The sequence below is a fragment of the Coregonus lavaretus genome, assembly GCF_964263955.1.
Source record: "Coregonus lavaretus genome assembly, contig: HAP1_SCAFFOLD_259, whole genome shotgun sequence".
Lineage (NCBI taxonomy): Eukaryota > Metazoa > Chordata > Actinopteri > Salmoniformes > Salmonidae > Coregonus > Coregonus lavaretus.
The window spans coordinates 572,092-592,593 of record NW_028160020.1 but is presented as its reverse complement, the minus strand read 5'-3'; the positions used below and the strand labels follow the sequence as shown (position 1 = coordinate 592,593).

At 45.8% G+C, this 20,502-nt stretch overlaps 1 protein-coding gene across 1 annotated transcript in view; it reads left to right on the top strand.

The window, feature by feature from the left end:
- Positions 1 to 786: 786 nt before the first annotated feature.
- The window catches only part of LOC311122266 (adipocyte plasma membrane-associated protein), a 37,063-nt gene continuing 17,347 nt past the window's right edge, over positions 787 to 20,502 (top strand). Inside the window, exons 1-8 of the mRNA XM_084196655.1 lie at positions 787 to 951; positions 3,653 to 3,742; positions 7,032 to 7,153; positions 7,335 to 7,433; positions 12,640 to 12,792; positions 15,803 to 15,918; positions 16,001 to 16,161; positions 20,252 to 20,447. Coding sequence (XP_084052781.1) covers positions 869 to 951; positions 3,653 to 3,742; positions 7,032 to 7,153; positions 7,335 to 7,433; positions 12,640 to 12,792; positions 15,803 to 15,918; positions 16,001 to 16,161; positions 20,252 to 20,447 — 1,020 coding nt within the window. The 5' untranslated portion in view covers positions 787 to 868. The remainder of the gene's footprint in view (positions 952 to 3,652; positions 3,743 to 7,031; positions 7,154 to 7,334; positions 7,434 to 12,639; positions 12,793 to 15,802; positions 15,919 to 16,000; positions 16,162 to 20,251; positions 20,448 to 20,502) is intronic.

Sequence of the window (20,502 nt, the reverse complement as noted above, 5' to 3'; positions counted from 1 at the left end):
TCAATCTGTCTGTCATAGTTGACGTGTACCTATGATGAAAATTACAGGCCTCTCTCATCTTTTTAAGTGGGAGAACTTGCACAATTGGTGGCTGACTAAATACTTCCCCCCCCCACTGTATCTACTACCTCAATGACCTAGTAGGGTACTGGTACACTGTACCAAGTTAACATTACTCATTGTATATTTATTTATTTGACATTTTAGTCATTTAGCAGACGCTCTTATCCAGAGCAATTTAGGTTAAGTGCCTTGCTGAAGGGCACATCGACAGATTTTTCACCTAGTCGGCTCTGGGATTAGAACCAGCGACCTTTCGGTACTGGCACAACGCTCTTAACCACTAAGCTACCTGCCGCCCCACTAAGCTATTCCTCCTGTTAGTCTTTTCCTCTGCATTGTTGGGAAGGGCCCTTCAGTAAGCATTTCACCGTTAGTCTCCACCTGTTGTTTCCGAAGCATGTGACAGATAAAAGTTGATCTGTAAACAGACTGTGCAGACTGAGGGAGCCATTAAGCTCAGGCCCAAGGCCTTGTCGAGTGGCTCCCTCTAGTGGCCAGACAATATCATGATAGTTGACGAACAACAAAGATCCCAAATCAAATGAAACCTCCCCCAGCCCGTCTCAAACCTCCCCCAGCCCGTCTCAAATTCTCCCCCAGCCCGTCTCAAATTCTCCCCCAGCCCGTTTCACACCTCCCCCAGCCCATCTCACACCTCCCCCAGCCCGTCTCACACCTCCCCTCCAGTCATCTGTCCCCTGGATGAACTCACTATGAATAATCTCAAGGCAACACACACACACACTCTCTCCGAACAGCACACACACTCCGTGGCGCTCACCAGACCAGCCAGCAGCTTTGCTTCATGGCGGCGAGTCTCACCGGAGACCGGATCCAACCAGGCTGTGATCTAACCGGACGGGCGCGATCTGCAGAGGGATTCACCATGTACGTTTTTACCGGTGTTGTTTTGCTTCGTGATAGAACAATATTGAAGAAGCGTGAACGATTTTAAGCATGAGTGTAGTTGTCACTCAAAAACAAGTTGGCAGATGAACTATGTTTTTGGTAGATAGATAGTTTAGATAGGCTACTGTTGGATGAAAGACCGCAGTCATGTTTTGGTAGAATTTTGAGTTGTTCACGTTTTTGTCCCGAGTTGATAATTGATTATGATAAAGATTGTTGTTACACAAGTGCAACTCGCCTGGGAAAAAGACATGTTATGAAACGATTGAAATTAAACTTTGAATGTAGCCTATTAGCAGTGTAAAGTACTTAAGTACAAATAATTTAAAGTACTACTTAAGTAGTTTTTTTTGGTATCTGTACTTTTGACAACTTTTACTTCACTACATTCCCAAAGAAAATAATGTACTTTTTACTCCATACATTTTCCCTGACACCCAAATGTACTTGTTACATGTTGAATACTTAGCAGAACAGGAACATTTTCCAATTCATGCACTTATCAAGAGAAAGCGTGGTGCCTTCTGGTTTGCTTAATATAAGGAATTTGAAATGATTTATACTTTTACTTTTGGTACTTAACTATATTTTAGCAATTACATTTAGTTTTGATACTTTAGTATATTTAGAACCAAATACTTTTAGACTTTTACTCAAGTAGTATTTTACTGGGTGACTTTCACTTTTACTTGAGTAACTGTTTATTAAGGTATCTATACTTTTACTCAAGTATGACAATTGGGTACTTTTTCCACCACTGCCTATTAGAATATTACCCAATAACTGCAGCTCAGAGGAGATTAAAGATGGTGTGGAAATACCTTGCTCTATCATAGGAATAATATGCCATTTAGCAGACGCTTTTATCCAAAGCGACTTACAGTCATGCGCGCATACATTTTTTTGTGTATGGGTGGTCCCGGGGATCGAACCCACTACCTTGGCGTTACAAGCGCCGTGCTCTACCAGCTGAGCTAGTCTTTCGTAATTCCATAGTCAGCCAGATAAGGGCTGGGGGGGGGGGGTGGAGGTATGGAGGTAATTCCATAGTCAGCCAGATAAGGGCTGGGGGGGGGGGTGGAGGTATGGAGGTAATTCCATAGTCAGCCAGATAAGGGCTGGGGGGGGGGGGTGGAGGTATGGAGGTAATTCCATAGTCAGCCAGATAAGGGCTGGGGGGGGGGGTGGAGGTATGGAGGTAATTCCATAGTCAGCCAGATAAGGGCTGGGGGGGGGGTGGAGGTATGGAGGTAATTCCATAGTCAGCCAGATAAGGGCTGGGGGGGGGTGGAGGTATGGAGGTAATTCCATAGTCAGCCAGATAAGGGCTGGGGGGGGGGGTGGAGGTATGGAGGTAATTCCATAGTCAGCCAGATAAGGGCTGGGGGGGGGGTGGAGGTATGGAGGTAATTCCATAGTCAGCCAGATAAGGGCTGGGGGGGGGGGTGGAGGTATGGAGGTAATTCCATAGTCAGCCAGATAAGGGCTGGGGGGGGGTGGAGGTATGACACAACAACACAGTTGATTTATTAACTAGAGACAGAAGAGAGGAGGTGATAAATCCAGGCTCTGTCGCAGACGGCCGCGACCGGGAGACTCATGGGGCGGCGCACAATTGGCCCAGCGTCGTCCAGGGTAGGGGAGGGAATGGCCGGCAGGGATGTAGCTCAGTTGATAGAGCATGGCGTTTGCAACGCCAGGGTTGTGGGGGGCCAGTATAAAAAAATATGTATTCACTAACTGTAAGTCGCTCTGGATAAGAGCGTCTGCTAAATGACCTAAATGTAAATAAATCACTGTATCTCCTTGTTACAAGATATGAGAGCGAGGGGCTGTTAGGGTTAAGGTTCAGTTGTTGTTTGATGGCGAGAGAGATGACATGTTATCAGTATATACTGTGTGTATATATACAGTACCAGTCAAAAGTTTGGACACACCTACTCATTCCAGGGTTTTTCTTTATTTTTTACATTGTAGAATAATAGTGAAGACATCAAAACTATGAAATAACACATATGGAATCATGTAGTAACCAAAAAAGTGTTAAACAAATCAAAATATATTTTATATTTGAGATTCTTCAAATAGCCACCCTTTGCCTTGATGACAGCTTTGCACACTCTTGGCATTCTCTCAACCAGCTTCACCTGGAATGCTTTTCCAACAGTCTTGAAGGAGTTCCCACATATGCTGAGCACTTGTTGGCTGCTTTTCCTTCACTCTGCGGTCTGACTCATCCCAAACCATCTCAATTGGGTTGAGGTCGGGGGATTGTGGAGGCCTGGTCATCTGATGCAGCACTCCATCACTCTCCTTCTTGGTAAAATAGCCCTTACACATCCTGGAAGTGTGTTGGGTCATTGTCCTGTTGAAAAAGAAATGATGGTCCCACTAAGCCCAAACCAGATTGGATGGCGTATCGCTGCAGAATGCTGTGGTAGCCATGCTGGTTAAGTGTGCCTTGAATTCTAAATAAATCACAGACAGTGTCACCAGCAAAGCTCCCCCACACCATCACACTTCCTCCTCCATGCTTTACGGTGGGAAATACACATGTGGAGATCATCTGTTCACCCACACCGCGTCTCACAAAGACACGGCGATTGGAACCAAAAATCTCAAATTTTGACTCAGTGTATATGTGGTATGTGATATCTGTTGTGTTGTCTCCTGTCTTCAGGCTTTGGAAGAGAGCGCTCTCAGTGGTCCTGCTATCTGTGGCTGTGGGGATCTACCTCCTCCCCTCACCTATAGACCCTCAGCCTTACGTGTAAGTACACACACACTACACCGGCTCTGACGCTCGTCGGATGTGGCAGGGCTTGCAGGCTTTTACGGACTACGAAGGGAAGACGAGCTAAATGACTTCTATGCTCGCTTTGAGGCAAGCAACACTGAAGCATGCATAAGAGCACCAGCTGTTCTGGACGACTGTGCGATCACGCTCTCTGTAGCCGATGTGAGTAAGACCTTTAAACAGGACAACATTCACAAGGCCGCAGAGCCAGACGGATTACCAGGACGTGTACTCCGAGCATACGCTGACCAACTGGCAAGTGTCTTCACTGACATTTTCAACCTGTCCCTGACTGAGTCTGTAATACCAACATGTTTCAAGCAGACCACCATAGTCCCTGTGCCCAAGAACGCCAAGGTAACCTGCCTAAATGACTACCGACCCGTAACACAATGTCTGTAGCTATGAAGTCCTTTGAAAGGCTGGTCATGGCTCACATCAACACCATTATCCCAGAAAACCCTAGACCCACTCCAATTCGCATACCACCCCAATTCGCATACCACCCCAACAGATCCACAGATGATGCAATCTCTATTGCACTCCACACTGCCCTTTCCCACCTGGACAAAAGGGACACCTATGTGAGAATGCTGTTCATTGACTACAGCTCAGCGTTCAACACCATAGTGCCCTCAAAGCTCATCACTAAGTTAAGGACCCTGGGGCTAAACACCTCCCTCTGCAACTGGATCCTGGACTTCCTGACGGGCCGCCCCCAGGTGGTAAGGGTAGGCAACAACACATCTGCCACACTGATCCTCAACACGGGGGCCCCTCAGGGGTGCGTGCTCAGTCCCCTCCTGTACTCCCTGTTCACCCATGACTGCATGGCCAGGCACGACTCCAACACCATCATTAAGTTTGCCGACGACACAACAGTGGTAGGCCTGATCACCGACAACGATGAGACAGCCTATAGGGAGGAGGTCAGAGACCTGGCACTGTGGTGCCAGGACAACAACATATCCTTCAATGTGATCAAGACAAAGGAGATGATCGTGGACTACAGGAAAAGAAGGGCAGAGCACGCCCCCATTCACATCGATGGGGCTGTAGTGGAGCAGGTCAAGAGCTTCAAGTTCCTTGGTGTCCACATCACCAACAAACTATCATGGTCCAAACACACCAAGACAGTCATGAAGAGGGCACGACAATGCCTTTTCCCCCTCAGGAGACTGAAAAGATTTGGCATGGGTCCTCAGATCCTCAAAAAGTTATACATTTGCACCATCAAGAGCATCCTGACTGGTTGCAACACCGCCTGGTATGGCAACTGCTTGGCATCCGACCGCAAGGCACTACAGAGGTTAGTGCGTACGGCCCAGCACATCACTAGGGCCAAGCTTCCTGCCATCCAGGACCTCTATACCAGGCGGTGTCAGAGGAAGCTCCTAAAAATGGTCAAAGACTCCAGCCACCCTAGTCATAGACTGTTCTCTCTGCTACCGAACGGCAAGCGGTACCGGAGCACCAAGTCTAGTTCCAAAAGGCTCCTTAACAGCTTCTACCCCCAAGCCATGAGACCGCTGAACAGTTAATCAAATGGCTACCCAGACTATTTACATTGACACGCTGCTGCTACTCTGTTTATTATCTATGCGTAGTCACTTTACCTCTACCTACATGTACATATTACCTCAATTACTTCGACTAACCTGTGCCCCTGCACATTGACTCGGTACCGGTACCCCCCTGTATATAGCCTCGTTATGTTATTGTGTTACTTTTTTAAAACTTGAGTTTATTTAGTAAATAATTTCTTAACTATTTTTTTACTTTTAAATGCCATTGTTGGTTAAGGGCTTGTAACTAAGCATTTCACTGTAAGGTTGTATTCACCTGTTGTGTTCGGCGCATGTGACAAATAACATTTGATGTCACAAACACACGCACACACACACACACACACACACACACACACACGCACACACACACACACACACATCTTCCCCTCACCCATAGACTCTGAGCCTTACATGTTGTTCGGGAGGAAGGAGATGTTATTAGGGATTTGGTTGGAGGTGAAGGGTTGTGTATAGAGACAGGTTGGTGTTATCAGAGGGAAACAGTTTAGGGGTTGAAGAGTTATTGTCTGTCTGTCAGTTTAGGGGTTAAATAGTTATTGTCTGTCTGTCAGTTTAGGGGTTAAATAGTTATTGTCTGTCTGTCAGTTTAGGGGTTAAATAGTTATTGTCTGTCTGTCAGTTTAGGGGTTAAATAGTTATTGTCTGTCTGTCAGTTTAGGGGTTAAATAGTTATTGTCTGTCTGTCAGTTTAGGGGTTAAATAGTTATTGTCTGTCTGTCAGTTTAGGGGTTGAAGAGTTATTGTCTGTCTGTCAGTTTAGGGGTTAAATAGTTATTGTCTGTCTGTCAGTTTAGGGGTTAAATAGTTATTGTCTGTCTGTCAGTTTAGGGGTTAAATAGTTATTGTCTGTCTGTCAGTTTAGGGGTTAAATAGTTATTGTCTGTCTGTCAGTTTAGGGGTTAAATAGTTATTGTCTGTCTGTCAGTTTAGGGGTTAAATAGTTATTGTCTGTCTGTCAGTTTAGGGGTTAAATAGTTATTGTCTGTCTGTCAGTTTAGGGGTTAAATAGTTATTGTCTGTCTGTCAGTTTAGGGGTTGAAGAGTTATTGTCTGTCTGTCAGTTTAGGGGTTAAATAGTTATTGTCTGTCTGTCAGTTTAGGGGTTAAATAGTTATTGTCTGTCTGTCAGTTTAGGGGTTAAATAGTTATTGTCTGTCTGTCAGTTTAGGGGTTAAATAGTTATTGTCTGTCTGTCAGTTTAGGGGTTAAATAGTTATTGTCTGTCTGTCAGTTTAGGGGTTGAAGAGTTATTGTCTGTCTGTCAGTTTAGGGGTTAAATAGTTATTGTCTGTCTGTCAGTTTAGGGGTTAAATAGTTATTGTCTGTCTGTCAGTTTAGGGGTTAAATAGTTATTGTCTGTCTGTCAGTTTAGGGGTTGAAGAGTTATTGTCTGTCTGTCAGTTTAGGGGTTAAATAGTTATTGTCTGTCTGTCAGTTTAGGGGTTAAATAGTTATTGTCTGTCTGTCAGTTTAGGGGTTAAATAGTTATTGTCTGTCTGTCAGTTTAGGGGTTAAATAGTTATTGTCTGTCTGTCAGATTAGGGGTTAAATAGTTATTGTCTGTCTGTCAGTTTAGGGGTTGAAGAGTTATTGTCTGTCTGTCAGTTTAGGGGTTGAAGAGTTATTGTCTGTCTGTCAGTTTAGGGGTTAAATAGTTATTGTCTGTCTGTCAGATTCAAAGGACCCCCTCCACTCCTGGAGGGCCCACTGGCTGTCAACACCAGACTACAGAACGGACGCAGACTGTTCACTGGACAACTACATGGACCAGAATCCTTCACTGCCGACCAGGAGGGTAAGAACTCTTGTCTGAGTTGTTTTATCATTCAGCAGGTTTTAATTTAATCGTGTCTTTTCATCAGCCTCGTCAGTGTTTATATGACCTTTCACTGGAAATACCCTTTTAGAACTCCTACCACTGTTATGAGACCCTGTGGCCTGTCTGACCCTGACCTCTAACCCCTGCTGTCTCCTAGGTAACGTGTACACAGGGACGGTGGATGGGAAGCTGTGGAGGATCCAGCAGGAGACTCTAACCCTCATCACCCACATGGGACAGGACTTACAGGAGTGTGGTCAGTAACTAACTTAACTGCTTGTTCACCGGACGTGCTGCCTTGTCCCGGACCTGCTGTTTTCAACTCTCTCTCGATTCAATTAAATTCATAGGGTGTTATTGGCATGGGAAACCTCTCTCTCTCTCTCTCTCTCTCTCTCTCTCTCTCTCCCGCTGTCTCGACCTCTGAATGCTCGGCTATAAAAAGCCAAGTGACATTTCCTCCTGAGGTCCTGACCTGTTGCACCCTCTACAACCACTGGGAATATCGTTTACATTTACATCAGTTAGCAGACGCTCTTATCCAGAGCCACTTACACATTGGTGCATTCACCTTATGATAACCAGTGGGACAACCACCTTTTATTGTATTTTATTTTTTATGGGGGGAGGGGGAGGGGGGTGGGGGGGGTGTAGAAGGATTACTTTATACTATTGCTGGTCATTTATGAACGTTTGAACATCTTGAAGAACCATCTGGCCTTAATGGCCATGTAATCTGTCATAGTTGACGTGTACCTATGATGAAAATTACAGGCCTCTTTCATCTTTTTAAGTGGGTGGCTGACTAAATACTTTTTTTCCCCACTGTATGATGGAATCTGTTTTGGGGTCTCCTGTCTACGGATCAGGGTTGTGTTCAGTAGGTATGAAACAGGTGAGAAAACATATTTCAGATGTTCTACTGGAGTGCGCCCCCTGGTATGGAACACTGAGACTGTCTCTTCCTTCTGTTGGGAAGTGTTTAGCTGTGTGTATGTGTAACCGGTGTGAAATGGCTAGCTAGTTAGCGGTGCGCACTAGTAGCATTTCAATCGGTGACGTCACTCGCTCTGAGACCTTGAAGTAGTTGTTTCCCTTGCTCTGCAAGGGCCGCGGCGGGTAACGGTGCTTTCGAGGGTGACTGTTGTCGATGTGTGCAGAGGGTCCCTGGTTCAAGCCCAGGTAGGGGCGAGGAGAGGGACGGAAGCAACACTGTTACACACGTGTTCTGTTCAGATCTTTGTTGAACTGGCCGGCAGCTGATTGTCTTCCTCTGAGCTCAGGCCTAAACAGACTGTGAGTGTTCTGTTCAGATCTCTGTTGAAGTGGCCGGCAGCTGATTGTCTTCCTCTGAGCTCAGGCCAAAACAGACTGTGAGTGTTCTGTTCAGATCTCTGTTGAAGTGGCCGGCAGCTGATTGTCTTCCTCTGAGCTCAGGCCTAAACAGACTGTGAGTGTTCTGTTCAGATCTTTGTTGAAGTGGCCGGCAGCTGATTGTCTTCCTCTGAGCTCAGGCCTAAACAGACTGTGAGTGTTCTGTTCAGATCTCTGTTGAAGTGGCCGGCAGCTGATTGTCTTCCTCTGAGCTCAGGCCTAAACAGACTGTGAGTGTTCTGTTCAGATCTCTGTTGAAGTGGCCGGCAGCTGATTGTCTTCCTCTGAGCTCAGGCCAAAACAGACAGTGAGTGTTCTGTTCAGATCTCTGTTGAAGTGGCCGGCAGCTGATTGTCTTCCTCTGAGCTCAGGCCTAAACAGACTGTGAGTGTTCTGTTCAGATCTCTGTTGAAGTGGCCGGCAGCTGATTGTCTTCCTCTGAGCTCAGGCCTAAACAGACTGTGAGTGTTCTGTTCAGATCTCTGTTGAAGTGGCCGGCAGCTGATTGTCTTCCTCTGAGCTCAGGCCTAAACAGACTGTGAGTGTTCTGTTCAGATCTCTGTTGAAGTGGCCGGCAGCTGATTGTCTTCCTCTGAGCTCAGGCCTAAACAGACTGTGAGTGTTCTGTTCAGATCTCTGTTGAAGTGGCCGGCAGCTGATTGTCTTCCTCTGAGCTCAGGCCTAAACAGACTGTGAGTGTTCTGTTCAGATCTCTGTTGAAGTGGCCGGCAGCTGATTGTCTTCCTCTGAGCTCAGGCCAAAACAGACTGTGAGTGTTCTGTTCAGATCTCTGTTGAAGTGGCCGGCAGCTGATTGTCTTCCTCTGAGCTCAGGCCTAAACAGACTGTGAGTGTTCTGTTCAGATCTCTGTTGAAGTGGCCGGCAGCTGATTGTCTTCCTCTGAGCTCAGGCCTAAACAGACTGTGAGTGTTCTGTTCAGATCTCTGTTGAAGTGGCCGGCAGCTGATTGTCTTCCTCTGAGCTCAGGCCTAAACAGACTGTGAGTGTTCTGTTCAGATCTCTGTTGAAGTGGCCGGCAGCTGATTGTCTTCCTCTGAGCTCAGGCCAAAACAGACAGTGAGTGTTCTGTTCAGATCTCTGTTGAAGTGGCCGGCAGCTGATTGTCTTCCTCTGAGCTCAGGCCTAAACAGACTGTGAGTGTTCTGTTCAGATCTCTGTTGAAGTGGCCGGCAGCTGATTGTCTTCCTCTGAGCTCAGGCCAAAACAGACTGTGAGTGTTCTGTTCAGATCTCTGTTGAAGTGGCCGGCAGCTGATTGTCTTCCTCTGAGCTCAGGCCAAAACAGACTGTGAGTGTTCTGTTCAGATCTCTGTTGAAGTGGCCGGCAGCTGATTGTCTTCCTCTGAGCTCAGGCCTAAACAGACTGTGAGTGTTCTGTTCAGATCTCTGTTGAAGTGGCCGGCAGCTGATTGTCTTCCTCTGAGCTCAGGCCTAAACAGACTGTGAGTGTTCTGTTCAGATCTCTGTTGAAGTGGCCGGCAGCTGATTGTCTTCCTCTGAGCTCAGGCCAAAACAGACTATGTGAGTGTTCTGTTCAGATCTCTGTTGAAGTGGCCGGCAGCTGATTGTCTTCCTCTGAGCTCAGGCCTAAACAGACTGTGAGTGTTCTGTTCAGATCTCTGTTGAAGTGGCCGGCAGCTGATTGTCTTCCTCTGAGCTCAGGCCAAATCAGACTGCGTGAGTGTTCTGTTCAGATCTCTGTTGAAGTGGCCGGCAGCTGATTGTCTTCCTCTGAGCTCAGGCCAAAACAGACTGTGAGTGTTCTGTTCAGATCTCTGTTGAAGTGGCCGGCAGCTGATTGTCATCCTCTGAGCTCTGGCCTAAACAGACTGTGAGTGTTCTGTTCAGATCTCTGTTGAAGTGGCCGGCAGCTGATTGTCTTCCTCTGAGCTCAGGCCAAAACAGACTGTGAGTGTTCTGTTCAGATCTCTGTTGAAGTGGCCGGCAGCTGATTGTCTTCCTCTGAGCTCAGGCCTAAACAGACTGTGAGTGTTCTGTTCAGATCTCTGTTGAAGTGGCCGGCAGCTGATTGTCTTCCTCTGAGCTCAGGCCTAAACAGACTGTGAGTGTTCTGTTCAGATCTCTGTTGAAGTGGCCGGCAGCTGATTGTCTTCCTCTGAGCTCAGGCCAAATCAGACTGCGTGAGTGTTCTGTTCAGATCTCTGTTGAAGTGGCCGGCAGCTGATTGTCTTCCTCTGAGCTCAGGCCAAAACAGACTGTGAGTGTTCTGTTCAGATCTCTGTTGAAGTGGCCGGCAGCTGATTGTCTTCCTCTGAGCTCTGGCCTAAACAGACTGTGAGTGTTCTGTTCAGATCTCTGTTGAAGTGGCCGGCAGCTGATTGTCTTCCTCTGAGCTCAGGCCAAAACAGACAGTGAGTGTTCTGTTCAGATCTCTGTTGAAGTGGCCGGCAGCTGATTGTCTTCCTCTGAGCTCAGGCCTAAACAGACTGTGAGTGTTCTGTTCAGATCTCTGTTGAAGTGGCCGGCAGCTGATTGTCTTCCTCTGAGCTCAGGCCAAAACAGACTGTGAGTGTTCTGTTCAGATCTCTGTTGAAGTGGCCGGCAGCTGATTGTCTTCCTCTGAGCTCAGGCCAAAACAGACTGTGAGTGTTCTGTTCAGATCTCTGTTGAAGTGGCCGGCAGCTGATTGTCTTCCTCTGAGCTCAGGCCTAAACAGACTGTGAGTGTTCTGTTCAGATCTCTGTTGAAGTGGCCGGCAGCTGATTGTCTTCCTCTGAGCTCAGGCCTAAACAGACTGTGAGTGTTCTGTTCAGATCTCTGTTGAAGTGGCCGGCAGCTGATTGTCTTCCTCTGAGCTCAGGCCAAAACAGACTATGTGAGTGTTCTGTTCAGATCTCTGTTGAAGTGGCCGGCAGCTGATTGTCTTCCTCTGAGCTCAGGCCTAAACAGACTGTGAGTGTTCTGTTCAGATCTCTGTTGAAGTGGCCGGCAGCTGATTGTCTTCCTCTGAGCTCAGGCCAAATCAGACTGCGTGAGTGTTCTGTTCAGATCTCTGTTGAAGTGGCCGGCAGCTGATTGTCTTCCTCTGAGCTCAGGCCAAAACAGACTGTGAGTGTTCTGTTCAGATCTCTGTTGAAGTGGCCGGCAGCTGATTGTCATCCTCTGAGCTCTGGCCTAAACAGACTGTGAGTGTTCTGTTCAGATCTCTGTTGAAGTGGCCGGCAGCTGATTGTCTTCCTCTGAGCTCAGGCCAAAACAGACTGTGAGTGTTCTGTTCAGATCTCTGTTGAAGTGGCCGGCAGCTGATTGTCTTCCTCTGAGCTCAGGCCTAAACAGACTGTGAGTGTTCTGTTCAGATCTCTGTTGAAGTGGCCGGCAGCTGATTGTCTTCCTCTGAGCTCAGGCCTAAACAGACTGTGAGTGTTCTGTTCAGATCTCTGTTGAAGTGGCCGGCAGCTGATTGTCTTCCTCTGAGCTCAGGCCAAATCAGACTGCGTGAGTGTTCTGTTCAGATCTCTGTTGAAGTGGCCGGCAGCTGATTGTCTTCCTCTGAGCTCAGGCCAAAACAGACTGTGAGTGTTCTGTTCAGATCTCTGTTGAAGTGGCCGGCAGCTGATTGTCTTCCTCTGAGCTCTGGCCTAAACAGACTGTGAGTGTTCTGTTCAGATCGCTGTTGAAGTGGCCGGCAGCTGATTGTCTTCCTCTGAGCTCAGGCCAAAACAGACAGTGAGTGTTCTGTTCAGATCTCTGTTGAAGTGGCCGGCAGCCGATTGTCTTCCTCTGAGCTCAGGCCAAAACAGACTATGTGACTGTGTCTGCCAGGTTGTGTTAGACATGGTCCAGTACATCTCTATACATCCTCTGTTGTTGTTCCAGAGAAGGAGAGACCGAAAGAGGGGGGGGGGGGGGGAGCGAGATGGAGAGAGAAACAGAGAGAGAAGACAGTTGACAGAACCCAGAGAGCTGATATCTCAACCCAAGACCTCAGATTAGAGGGTTCGAAGGTTAGAAGGTTAAGGGTTAGTGGTTAGAAGGGAAGACTGAGCTAAAGGAATAACAGAATTATGAGTTTGTCTATTTCTATCTGTTGTTGTTGTGTGTCTCTAGGTAGCAGCACAGACTACGAGCCAGTCTGTGGTCGTCCTCATGGCCTGCGGTTGGACAGCGGTGGTCAGCTGATCGTAGCTGACTCCTACTTTGGACTGTTTTCTGTTGACCCCCAGACTGGACACAAGACCCTGCTACTAGACAGCAAGACAGGTAACCCCTGACCCCTAACCCCCAGACTGGACACAAGACCCTGCTACTAGACAGCAAGACAGGTAACCCCTAACCCCTAACCCCCAGACTGGACACAAGACCCTGCTACTAGACAGCAAGACAGGTAACCCCTGACCCCTAACCCCCAGACTGGACCCTGCTACTAGACAGCTAGACAGGTAACCCCTAACCCCCAGACTGGACACAAGACCCTGCTACTAGACAGCTAGACAGGTAACCCCTGACCCCTAACCCCCAGACTGGACACAAGACCCTGCTACTAGACAGCAAGACAGGTAACCCCTGACCCCTAACCCCCAGACTGGACACAAGACCCTGCTACTAGACAGCAAGACAGGTAACCCCTGACCCCTAACCCCCAGACTGGACACAAGACCCTGCTACTAGACAGCAAGACAGGTAACCCCTGACCCCTGACCCCCAGACTGGACACAAGACCCTGCTACTAGACAGCAAGACAGGTAACCCCTGACCCCCAGACTGGACACAAGACCCTGCTACTAGACAGCAAGACAGGTAACCCCTAACCCCCAGACTGGACACAAGACCCTGCTACTAGACAGCAAGACAGGTAACCCCTAACCCCCAGACTGGACACAAGACCCTGCTACTAGACAGCAAGACAGGTAACCCCTGACCCCTAACCCCCAGACTGGACACAAGACCCTGCTACTAGACAGCAAACAAGGTCTGATCCTTCACATTCACAGTCTAACCCTAACCTTAACTCTGACTGGACAGCAGGTCTGACAGTCTAACCCTAACCTTAACTCTGACTGGACAGCAGGTCTGACAGTCTAACCCTAACCTTAACTCTGACTGGACAGCAGGTCTGACAGTCTAACCCTAACCTTAACTCTGACTGGACAGCAGGTCTGACAGTCTAACCCTAACCTTAACTCTGACTGGACAGCAGGTCTGACAGTCTAACCCTAACCTTAACTCTGACTGGACAGCAGGTCTGACAGTCTAACCCTAACCTTAACTCTGACTGGACAGCAGGTCTGACAGTCTAACCCTAACCTTAACTCTGACTGGACAGCAGGTCTGACAGTCTAACCCTAACCTTAACTCTGACTGGACAGCAGGTCTGACAGTCTAACCCTAACCTTAACTCTGACTGGACAGCAGGTCTGACAGTCTAACCCTAACCTTAACTCTGACTGGACAGCAGGTCTGACAGTCTAACCCTAACCTTAACCCTCTTGAGTCTAGGCCCTGTCTAAGCCGGGGAGGGGGGAGGGGGTAATCCTTGGTGTGACCATCTTAAAACAGTTCCCTACAGTATGTTAGCTTAGAAACCCTTCCCTGGCTTAGACAGGGCTTCGACTGTAGAGGGTTAACTCTGACTGGACAGCAGTCAAGGTCTGACAATGTACATCCAGTTAACATATGGAATATCTGTTTAGAACTGATGTTACCACAACAAGCCTAATGTACATCCAGTTAACATATGGATGATCTGTTTAGAACTGATGTTACCACAACAAGCCTAATGTACATCCAGTTAGCATATGGAATATCTGTTTAGAACTGATGTTACCACAACAAGCCTAATGTACATCCAGTTAACATATGGATGATCTGTTTAGAACTGATGTTACCACATCAAGCCTAATGTACATCCAGTTAACATATGGATGATCTGTTTAGAACTGATGTTACCACAACAAGCCTAATGTACATCCAGTTAACATATGGAATATCTGTTTAGAACTGATGTTACCACAACAAGCCTAATGTACATCCAGTTAACATATGGATGATCTGTTTAGAACTGATGTTACCACATCAAGCCTAATGTACATCCAGTTAGCATATGGAATATCTGTTTAGAACTGATGTTACCACATCAAGCCTAATGTACATCCAGTTAACATATGGAATATCTGTTTAGAACTGATGTTACCACATCAAGCCTAATGTACATCCAGTTAACATATGGATGATCTGTTTAGAACTGATGTTACCACAACAAGCCTAATGTACATCCAGTTAACATATGGAATATCTGTTTAGAAATGATGTTACCACATCAAGCCTAATGTACATCCAGTTAACATATGGAATATCTGTTTAGAAATGATGTTACCACAACAAGCCTAATGTACATCCAGTTAACATATGGAATATCTGTTTAGAACTGATGTTACCACAACAAGCCTAATGTACATCCAGTTAACATATGGATGATCTGTTTAGAACTGATGTTACCACAACAAGCCTAATGTACATCCAGTTAACATATGGATGATCTGTTTAGAACTGATGTTACCACAACAAGCCTAATGTACATCCAGTTAACATATGGATGATCTGTTTAGAACTGATGTTACCACAACAAGCCTAATGTACATCCAGTTAACATATGGATGATCTGTTTAGAACTGATGTTACCACAACAAGCCTAATGTACATCCAGTTAACATATGGATGATCTGTTTAGAACTGATGTTACCACAACAAGCCTAATGTACATCCAGTTAACATATGGATGATCTGTTTAGAACTGATGTTACCACAACAAGCCTAATGTACATCCAGTTAACATATGGATGATCTGTTTAGAACTGATGTTACCACAACAAGCCTAATGTACATCCAGTTAACATATGGAATATCTGTTTAGAACTGATGTTACCACAACAAGCCTAATGTACATCCAGTTAACATATGGATGATCTGTTTAGAACTGATGTTACCACAACAAGCCTAATGTACATCCAGTTAACATATGGAATATCTGTTTAGAACTGATGTTACCACAACAAGCCTGATCCAGTTAACATATGGAATATCTGTTTAGAACTGATGTTACCACAACAAGCCTAATGTACATCCAGTTAACATATGGAATATCTGTTTAGAACTGATATTACCACAACAAGCCTAATCCAGTTAACATATGGAATATCTGTTTAGAACTGATATTACCACAACAAGCCTAATCCAGTTAACATATGGAATATCTGTGTGTGCTGTGCTCTAGGAGCTGACGGGGTTCCGTTTGCATTCCTGAACGGGTTGGAGATCTCCTCTCAGACTGGAACCATTTACTTTACTGACTCCTCCTCTCGCTGGGGACGACGACACGTCAAGCTAGAGGTCTGTCCGTCTGTATTCCTAGAAATGACCTTTCTTCTTATATAAGCTCTATAACCCCTGACCTCTGACCCCTGACCTCTAGGTGATAGAGACCAACGCTCTGGGGCGTCTCCTGACCTTTGACCCTGTGTCAGGGCATGTGCGTGTCCTGCTGGATGGTCTCTACATGCCCAACGGCATCGCCCTGTCACCTGACGAGAGCTTCCTGCTGCTGGCCGAGACCAGCATCGGATGCATCCTCAGGTACACACACACTCACACATACACACACACACATACACAGAGGACAGTGTTTTCCATAGTAACTGTCCTCCCTCTCTTTTTCCTTTTAACATGTAAATATTATTCTGTTATCAGAGGTGTTGGCTGGAACCTTCACACTACAGAAAGGCCTTTTGTTTGATGACAATCATGGTTCCGTCTCTCTCTCTCTCTCTCTCTCTCTCTCTCTCTCTCTCTCTCTCTCTCTCTCTCTCTCTCTCTCTCTCTCTCTCTCTCTCTCTCTCTCTCTCTCTCTCTCTCTCTCTCTCTCTCTCTCTCTCTCTCTCTCTCTCTCTCTCTCTCTCTCTCTCTCTCTCTCTCCAATTTAAGGGCTTTATTGGCATGGGAAACGTGTGTTAACATTGCCAAAGCAAGTGAAGTAGATAGTAAACAAAAGTGAAATAAACAATAAATATTAACAGTAAACATTACACTCAGAAGTTCCAAAAGAATAAAGACATTTCAAATGTCATATTATGTATATATACAGTGTTGTAATGATGTGCAAATAGTTAAAGTACAAATGGGAAAATAAATCAACATAAATATGGGTTGTATTTACAATGGTGTTTGTTCTTCACTGGTTGCCCTTTTCTTGTGGCAACAGGTCACAAATCTTGCTGCTGTGATGGCACACTGTGGTTTTTCACCCAGTAGATAAGGGAGTTTATCAAAATTGGGTTTGTTTTTTCGAATTCTTTGTGGATCGCTGTAATATGAGGGAAATATGTTTCTCTAATATGGTCATACATTTGGCAGGAGGTTAGGAAGTGCAGCTCAGTTTCCACCTCATTTTGTTGGCAGTGTGCACATAGCCTGTCTTCTCTTGACAGCCAGGTCTGCCTACGGCAGCCTTTCTCAATAGCAAGGCTATGCTCACTGAGTCTGTACATAGTCAAAGCTTTCCTTAAGTTTGGGTCAGTCACAGTGGTCAGGTATTCTGCCACTGTGTACTCTCTGTTTAGGGCCAAATAGCATTCTAGTTTGCTCTGTTTTTTTGTTTGTTCTTTCCAATGTGTCAAGTAATTCTCTTTTTGTTTTCTCATGATTTGGTTGGGTCTAGTTGTGTTGTTGTTGTTGTTGTCCTGGGGCTGTGTGGGGTCTGTTTGTGTTTGTGAACAGAGCCCCAGGACCAGCTTGCTTAGGGGACTCTTCTCCAAGTTCATCTCTCTGTAGGTGATGGCTTTGTTATGGAAGGTTTGGGAATCGCTTCCTTTTAAGTGGTTATAGAATTTAATGGCTCTTTTCTGGATTTTGATAATTAGCGGGTATTGGCCTAATTCTGCTCTGCATGCATTATTTGGTGTTTTACGTTGTACACGGAGGATGTTTTTGCAGAATTCTGCATGCAGAGTCTCAATTTGGTGTTTGTCCCATTTTGTGAATTCTTGGTTGGTGAGCGGACCCCAGACCTCAGAACCATAAAGGGCAATGGGTTCTATAACTGATTCAAGTATTTTTAGCCAGATCCTAATTGGTATGTCAAATTTTATGTTCCTTTTGATGGCATAGAAGGCCCTTCTTGCCTTGTCTCTCAGATCGTTCACAGCTTTGTGGAAGTTACCTGTGGTGCTGATGTTTAGGCCGAGGTATGTATAGTTTTTTGTGTGCTCTAGGGCAACGGTGTCTAGATGGAATTTGTATTTGTGGTCCTGGCAACTGGACCTTTTTTGGAACACCATTATTTTTGTCTTACTGAGATTTACTGTCAGGGCCCAGGTCTGACAGAATCTGTGCAGAAGATCTAGGTGCTGCTGTAGGCCCTCCTTGGTTGGCGACAGAAGCACCAGATCATCAGCAAACAGAAGACATTTGACTTCAGATTCTAGTAGGGTGAGGCCCGGGTGCTGCAGACTGTTCTAGTGCCCTCGCCAATTTGTTGATATATATGTTGAAGAGGGTGGGGCTTAAACTGCATCCCTGTCTCACCCCACGGCCCTGTGGAAAGAAATGTGTGTGTTTTTTGCCAATTTTAACCGCACACTTGTTGTTTGTGTACATGGATTTTATAATGTCGTATGTTTTTCCCCCAACCCCACTTTCCATCAATTTGTATAGCAGACCCTCATGCCAAATTGAGAAAAAAAAAGCTTTTTTGAAATCAACAAAGCATGAGAAGACTTTGCCTTTGTTTTGGTTTGTTTGTTTGTCAAATAGGGTGTGCAGGGTGAATACGTAGTCTGTCGTACGGTAATTTGGTAAAAAGCCAATTTGACATTTGCTCAGTACATTGTTTTCACTGAGGAAATGAACTAGTCTGCTGTTAATGATAATGCAGAGGATTTTCCCAAGGTTGCTGTTGACGCATATCCCACGGTAGTTATTGGGGTCAAATTTGTCTCCACTTTTGTGGATTGGGGTGATCAGTCCTTGGTTCCAAATATTGGGGAAGATGCCAGAGCTAAGGATGATGTTAAAGAGTTTAAGTATAGCTAATTGAAATTTGTTGTCTGTATATTTTATAATTTCATTGAGGATACCATCAACACCACAGGACTTTTTGGGTTGGAGGGTTTGTATTTTGTCCTGTAGTTCATTCATTGTAATTGGAGAATCCAGTGGGTTCTGGTAGTCTTTAATAGTTGATTCTAAGATTTGCATTTGATCATGTATATTTTTTTGCTGTTTGTTCTCTGTTATAGGGCCAAAAAGATTGGAGAAGTGGTTTACCCATACATCTCCGTTTTGGATAGATAGCTCTTCGTGTTGTTGTTTGTTTAGTGTTTTCCAATTTTCCTAGAAGTGGTTAGAGTCTATGGATTCTTCAATTACATTGAGCTGATTTCTGACATGCTGTTCCTTCTTTTTCCGTAGTGTATTTCTGAATTGTGTTAGTGATTCACCATAGTGAAGGCGTAGGCTCAGGTTTTCTGGGTCTCTATGTTTTTGGTTGGATAGGTTTCTCAATTTCTTTCTTAGGTTTTTGCATTCTTCATCAAACCATTTATCACTGTTATTACTTTTCTTTGGTTTTCTGTTAGAGATTTTTGGATTTGATAGGGAAGCTGAGAGGTCAAATATACTGTTTAGGTTTTCTACTGCCAAGTTTACACCTTCACTATTACAGTGGAACGTTTTGTCCAGGAAGTTGTCTAGAATGGATTGAATTTGTTGTTTCCTAATTGTTTTTTGGTAGGTTTCAACACTACTTTCCTTCCATCTATAGCATTTCTTAATATTATTCAGTTCCTTTGGCTTTGATGCCTCATGATTGAGTATTGCTCTGTTCAAGTAGACTGTGATTTTGATAGGGGTGTCAGTGGGCTGACTGTGAACGCTCTGAGAGACTCTGGGTTGAGGTCAGTGATAAAGTAGTCTACAGTACTACTGCCAAGAGATGAGCTATAGGTGTACCTACCATAGGAGTCCCCTCGAAGCCTACCATTGACTATGTACATACCCAGCGTGCGACAGAGCTGCAGGAGTCGTGACCCGTTTTTGTTGGTTATGTTGTCGTAGTTGTGCCTAGGGGGGCATATTGGGGAGGGAATGCTGTCACCTCCAGGTAGGTGTTTGTCCCCCTGTGTGCTGAGGGTGTCAGGTTCTTGTCCAGTTCTGGCATTTAGGTTGCCACAGACTAGTATATGTCCCTGGGTCTGGAAATGATTGATTGTCTCTCACTCAGTCTCTCTGTCTCTCTCACTCAGTCTCTCTGTCTCTCTCACTCAGTCTCTCTGTCTCTCCCTCTCTCTCTCTCTCCCTCTCTCTCTCTCTCTCCCTCCAGGTACTGGCTGAAAGGCCTTTTGTTTTAATGACCATCATGGTTCCTTCTCTCCCTCCAGGTACTGGCTGAAAGGCCTTTTGTTTTAATGACCATCATGGTTCCTTCTCTCCCTCCAGGTACTGGCTGAAAGGCCTTTTGTTTTAATGAACATCATGGTTCCTTCTCTCCCTCCAGGTACTGGCTGAAAGGCCTTTTGTTTTAATGACCATCATGGTTCCTTCTCTCCCGCCAGGTACTGGCTGAAAGGCCTTTTGTTTTAATGAACATCATGGTTCCTTCTCTCTCTCCAGGTACTGGCTGAAAGGCCTTTTGTTTTAATGAACATCATGGTTCCTTCTCTCCCTCCAGGTACTGGCTGAAAGGCCCCAAGGCTGGCACCAAGGAGGTCATCATGAGCAATATGCCCGGTTACCCTGACAACATCCGTCTTAGCGACCGTGGAACCTTCCTGGTTGGCATAACGACCACACGCTTCAGGAAGCTCATGCCTCCATTCCTGGACCTGATTGGTCCGTACCCAGCGGTCAAACGCTTTCTGGCTAAGGTTAGTTTCACCTTCATCCTCATTCTGTGTTGTGAACAGTGTTAATGATTAGTGT